Here is a 6,151-nt window from a genome sequence, read left to right on the forward strand (position 1 = left end):
GAGCACCTAAAAAAATCCCTTTTTTTTCATATAATAATTATGGAATAATAATACCAATAGGATAATCCCAGGGTTCAAGTGCTATCAATTTCCACAAGTTTCTACTGTGGGTTGTGTCCCCTCCTACTTGGGAGATTTGCCTTCTCTACTTGTCCTGGAACCATTCTCACCTGAGATATAAGATTTTACAGCTGTCACCAGAAAAGAAAAGGAGGGACAATCACTCAATGGGGACACCTGTTTGTTGACAAGTGCCTAAGAGAACATTAAAAAAGTACAGCGCTAAAATAAATAAATAAAAAACAAAATGCATATGAATATGTCAAAATAAGTTGAAATAATGTATAAAATAGTCCCAATAAGGATGACTTGAAGTAAGAAATGCACACTAACCAGATGTGCACATTAATAGTGCAGTGTAGGCATCCTACAGCTCAAAAGTGATCATCAGAATGGCAATGGTAAACATATTCCCTCGGTCAGAGAGGATCCTCGGATGGTGCACAGGTAAGCAGGGAAAAATCCACTTGAGCGACCCACCCCTCAGACTGCCCAGCCCGGACGTCCTCCCGCCTGAGATACCCCGCCTACTCCGAGACACATACACGCCAGTGTCGCCTTTCTGCTCCGCCCTCACGTCTACTAGTGGAAGTCTGTTCAGGGTTAGACCAATACTGACCAATGGTAGTCTCGGCACCATGTACTGAGGTCTGCAGTCCAACAAACAACTGAAGGAGTGCACATGGCAAACTGACAACTTTTTTTATATATTATATAATATATATATTTGACTATATTTGAGGCAGCAGTTTAGCACTGTCAGCCTGAAACAGGAAGTGCTGTTACTGGCAGGATCTCCAGACACCGTTCTGCCCAGTGGAGGAGTCTTGCTTTTTTGGTGGAGCAGTGCCTGGTTTCTGCGTCAAGTGGATTTTTCCCTGCTTACCTGTGCACCATCCGAGGATCCTCTCTGACCGAGGGAATACATTTAGCATTGCCATTCTGATGATCACTTTTGAGCTGTAGGATACCTACACTGCACTATTAATGTGCACATCTGGTTAGTGTGCATTTCTTACTTCAAGTCATCTTTATTGGGACTGTTTTATACATTATTTCAACTTATTTTGACATATTCATATGCATTTTGTTTTTTATTTATTTATTATAGCGCTGCACTTTTTTAATGTTCTTGTGAGGATTGTTGTTGGTTGTCCTTTTGCCTAGCTGCTTTATTTTAAAAGCGCTCACTTATTTCTTTTTAATTGTAAGTGCCTAAGAGAGTTTTTCCTCACTTTGGAGAGATTTTATCTGAATTCCTGTTGTATTATCAAAACAAGAACTCCCGGAAGGCAATGTGGAGTCTGTCATATTATTTTCTCGAGGCAGGTTTACTTATAAAAGCTAGACCACCAAGTCTACCAAGACTTTTACCATGAGCAGGAGTTGACTGATCATTTGGAAACTCGAGGGCCCGGGGTCAGTAGGGGGCCCCATGAGATGCCCCTGGTACCTTTTACATAGGCATTTTGGAGTTTGGGCAAGGACACAGGGGCCCCATGATCCCCTATTGCCTGGGGGCCCCATGATCCCCTATTGCCCAAGTTGTCAGTCCGCCCCTGACCATGAGTATAGGTCTTCTTTAAGAGGAGGACCTGCACTGAATTATCTTGGGTTCTCCATCTCTCCCAAAGACAAATTCCGTGGTTGGAATTATGACAGCCACATTCTGCTGGAAGTGGGACAAGGAAAGATTTTCAGCCGCGGAGGGGCTGGTGTAGAACCTCCATCCAGTACATCTCTGTGTTGGAACAGTGAGCAGCACGTCTCTAATTACAACACACCAAATTCCACCCAATTCTAAAGTTTCAGTGCTGGGTGAAAATCGCCTCTCACCTTCTTTGAGGCTGTCTAGGTTTCTAAACAAATTTTTGAACGTTACACGATACCGTTTCAGTCAAAGCCTACTGTGAGTTCTCAATTTTCCGTACATTATTTGGCACTCATAGAATAAAAAAGAGAAAAAAAAGTGTATTTCTTTAGACTTTTAGCTATCCTTGGCTGACCAAATTGTCATTTTTTTTTCACCATCCAGGTCTTTTTCGTCTCGGACCTTTTCAAGCAATCAAAGAAGAGCTGCCCACCACCTCCTGCAAGGAAGGACACTTTGTCACCTGTGGACATTATCGACAGGAATATTGTATAAAGAACCACAAAGAAAAAGATCGTGAACATAACTTCTGACGGTGAATTCAACTACCTGCTGCTTTCAAATCTCATCAGACAGTAGAATGTAGGGAAAAACTATATACCCAACCAAAAAAAAAAAAAGAAAAAAAAGAAAAAAAAAGACGCAACAAAAAAAAAGTAACAAAAAAATGTGTCTGCTATGAGGCCTTTTCGATTGCAACGGCGCATAACATGGGTGATTACCGACTAACAGAAAGCCAAGCAACGGCGGAACATGGAGTTGGAATTCCGGATGTAGAACCGATCATTATCTGTTCATGTTTTAATGAACAATTATCCTGTTCAGAAATTTTTGAACACTAAACCTTTTTTGTGTTTTTTTTTTTTTCTTTTTAAAAAGGGAGTCAACTAGATCTACTTGGCTCATAGAGATGCTCACAAGTAACGATAGCACTAAGATTTTTTTTTTTTTAGGAAGATATAGCACTGACCATCGGGCCCAGGTCCGAAGAGTCACTGTGTCTGTTGTATCTGTGTGGTTCGAGAGAGGTTGACAACACCAGAGGGATCTCTGTGTGCAAAGATCTGTACATACCTATATATATAAAAATAAATTTGCATAATTCACCAGTAATTTAAAGAAAAAAAAACCTGAATCAGGCATTCCCACTAAAGATAGCCAAGATGGCACCCTTTCTTCTGTGTATCCTACTTGAGGCCACCAGAAAAAAAGCGCAAGACTTTGACGAAAATTGCCCAACGCAGCCTTGCCCTTGTTCAAAGTTCTCTTGCGCATGGAGAAGATTCCTGTTGGAAGACTGTCGAGAATTCTGTGTCTTGCTTGAGACTTTTAAAGCACTAGTAACTTTGGGGTGGATACCCAACGTTCGATATTTCATAGCAGTTTCGAGAGGTACCGCGGGACGGTCCTGACTCAAAAAAAAAAAAACCAGCTCAATCTGTCCAGTTTCCAATTTCATCTGGAGCGAGGTCCTTAAAGCCATTGCATTTCATACACTTAGAAGTCTACAAAAAAAAAACTCTTGGGCCTAGTTAGCCAGGCGTCTTCAAGAGCCACCATTGTGGAAAAACTCATGCATTAGAAGTCTACAAAAAAAAACTCTTGGGCCTAGTTAGCCAGGCGTCTTCAAGAGCCACCATTGTGGAAAAACTCATGCATTAGAAGTCTACAAAAAAACAAACTCTTGGGCCTAGTTAGCCAGGCGTCTTCAAGAGCCACCATTGTGGAAAAACTCATGCATTAGAAGTCTACAAAAAAAAAAACTCTTGGGCCTAGTTAGCCAGGCGTCTTCAAGAGCCACCATTGTGGAAAAACTCATGCATTAGAAGTCTACAAAAAAAAAACTCTTGGGCCTAGTTAGCCAGGCGTCTTCAAGAGCCACCATTGTGGAAAAACTCATGCATTAGAAGTCTACAAAAAAAAAAACTCTTGGGCCTAGTTAGCCAGGCGTCTTCAAGAGCCATCATTGTGGAAAAACTCATGCATTAGAAGTCTACAAAAAAAAAAACTCTTGGGCCTAGTTAGCCAGGCGTCTTCAAGAGCCACCATTGTGGAAAAACTCATGCATTAGAAGTCTACAAAAAAAAAAACTCTTGGGCCTAGTTAGCCAGGCGTCTTCAAGAGCCACCATTGGGGAAAAACTCACAGCAATCTACCATAATACAACACCTACGGCGTTTGTCGGGTTAGAACGGTCAGATGAATGACGGAGTGCTGTGGGTTACAGCACTTTATCACACAAAAGTTCCAAGCGTTCAGTCCATCGGAGGCAAGAGAAGGAAATCTGAGGCATTCGAAAAAAAAAAAAACCTGTGAAAAGGTTACACCGAAAGGGACAATATTATTAACAAATATATGAATCTCTCATTTGCACATCCATACTACATAAGCATCCGTCCTATCATTTCAACTATAGCAAGCTATGATTTTTTTTTTATATTATATATTATATAAATAATGTATAAAACATTAAAAATTAACAATGTAAAATATTATTTCTGAAAAAAAAAACAACAATGTTTAGATATATCCACTACGATCATTAACTGTGTCTTGACCTGTGTCCTTTTTACTGCTTTAATTAAAAAGCAACAAATTTTAATTTTTGTATAGTCAACTAAAATATTTTTAGATCTGTGGTAGTAATTTCACTATTAATAAACTACAACTAGAGGCAATTGTATAAAAAAAAAAATGAAATAAATTGTCAGTATTTTTGTATTGTTTCATACTGTAAAGAAAAAAACAAAAAAAAAAACAAAAAAAAGAAGAATATTATTCAGATACTTTTGTAGAATACAAAAATCAAACGTTTGTTTTTGCAGAAATGGCTGTACAAAAATGCTTTTTAAATAAAAGCTCATAACGGTTCATTATTAATTTGTGTTTTTATGTATGTGTGTATGCTTGTGGGTGACTTTTATTCCAAACCAGTCTGGTTCAGACCTCCTGCAATGAATACTAAAGTTAAGTAATGTCGGTCATAGATGGTCCGAATCTCGGCCGGTTCAGCAGAACAAGTGGTCGAGATTTGAACCATGTATCGGCAGGCCAAGCTGACTGATAGATCAATTTGGGTACAACCAGGGGCCAACTGACCATTTGGAAACTCGGGCACTGCCCAAGGGCCCGGGGTCAGTAGGGGGCCCCATGAGATGCCCCTGGTACCTTTTTCATAGGCTTTTTTGAGTTTGAGCAAGGACACAGGGGCCCCATGATCCCCTATTGCCCGGGGGCCCCATGAGTTGTCAGTCCGCCCCCGGGTACAATCATTTTGCCGGATTTTGCATACAACTACCGCCAGTGGTGTATTAAGGCTTTGTGCTGCCCTAGGAAACACAAAAAAATAGAGAGCTTGACATTGACCAAGGGAACCCCTGCTTTCCACCCGAGCCTTCCACTACCACTGCCCCCATACACCAGCCCAGGGGCGGACTGACCATTTGGAAACTCGGGCCCGAGGTCAGTAGGGGGCCCCATGAGATGCCCCTGGTACCTTTTTCATAGGCTTTTTTGAGTTTGGGCAAGGACACAGGGGCCCCATGATCCCCTATTACCCGTGGGCCCCATGAGTTGTCAGTCCGCCCCCGGGTACAACCATTTTGCCAGATTTTGCATACAACTACCGCCAGTGGTGTATTAAGGTTTTGTGCTGCCCTAGGAAACACAAAAAAATAGAGAGCCTGACATTGACCAAGAGAACCCCTGCTTTCCACCCAAGCCTTCCACTACCACTGCCCCCCATACACCATCCCAGGGGCGGACTGACCATTTGGAAACTCGGGCCTGAGGTCAGTAGTGGGCCCCATGAGATGCCCCTGGTACCTTTTTCATAGGCTTTTTTGAGTTTGGGCAAGGACACAGGGGCCCCATGATCCCCTATTGCCCGGGGGCCCCATGAGTTGTCAGTCCGCCCCTGCACTAGCCACCATCCCCCATGGCAAGAGAGAGAAAGACACTCACCTTCACAGCTCTGGACATCCCCGGGAACAAGAGTCGGGCTGTGCATACACCGTCATGAAACCCACAGCATCTCTCGGAACCCACCAGGTTCCCATGACGCGTGTGTCCCTTCTTCCATCCTTTCTTCCAATTGGCAGTGCTGCCCCCCCCCCCCTGAAAAATGCCGCCCTAGGCAAGTGCCTTGTTTGCCTTGTGGTAAATACACCCCTGACTACCGCTGGTAGCTGGTATAGCTGCTAGCAATAATCACTGTCTCCTCCTAAAGGGGATGCCCCCCCCCCACAAAGCTAATACAATCGCTCATAAGGAGGGATTCCCCTGCCTAAGTCTGGCTATACACTAGTAAAATTTCATTCGTAATTTTTGATTTTAAGAAAGTTTGTTCAGTTTCTAATCATTAGTGGGTCAAATTGATGTTCATTTTCAACCAGAATGGCCACTTTTTCTCAAACAAATCTATAACAGTGTATGTGGTTT

At 42.4% G+C, this 6,151-nt stretch overlaps 1 protein-coding gene across 2 annotated transcripts in view; it reads left to right on the forward strand.

Annotated features, from left to right (window-relative positions):
• Positions 1–4,591, forward strand: part of PLPP3 (phospholipid phosphatase 3) — a 116,589-nt gene extending 111,998 nt beyond the window's left edge. For both annotated transcript variants that reach the window (XM_089656569.1, XM_089656568.1), the window contains exon 6: positions 2,096–4,591. In XM_089656569.1, the coding sequence (XP_089512695.1) occupies positions 2,096–2,206 (111 nt within the window). In that variant the 3' untranslated portion in view covers positions 2,207–4,591. The remainder of the gene's footprint in view (positions 1–2,095) is intronic.
• Positions 4,592–6,151: the final 1,560 nt, after the last annotated feature.

The sequence above is a fragment of the Staurois parvus genome, unplaced genomic scaffold (assembly GCF_062004578.1).
Source record: "Staurois parvus isolate SC_StPar_1 unplaced genomic scaffold, SC_StPar_1.0 ptg000917l, whole genome shotgun sequence".
NCBI lineage: Eukaryota > Metazoa > Chordata > Amphibia > Anura > Ranidae > Staurois > Staurois parvus.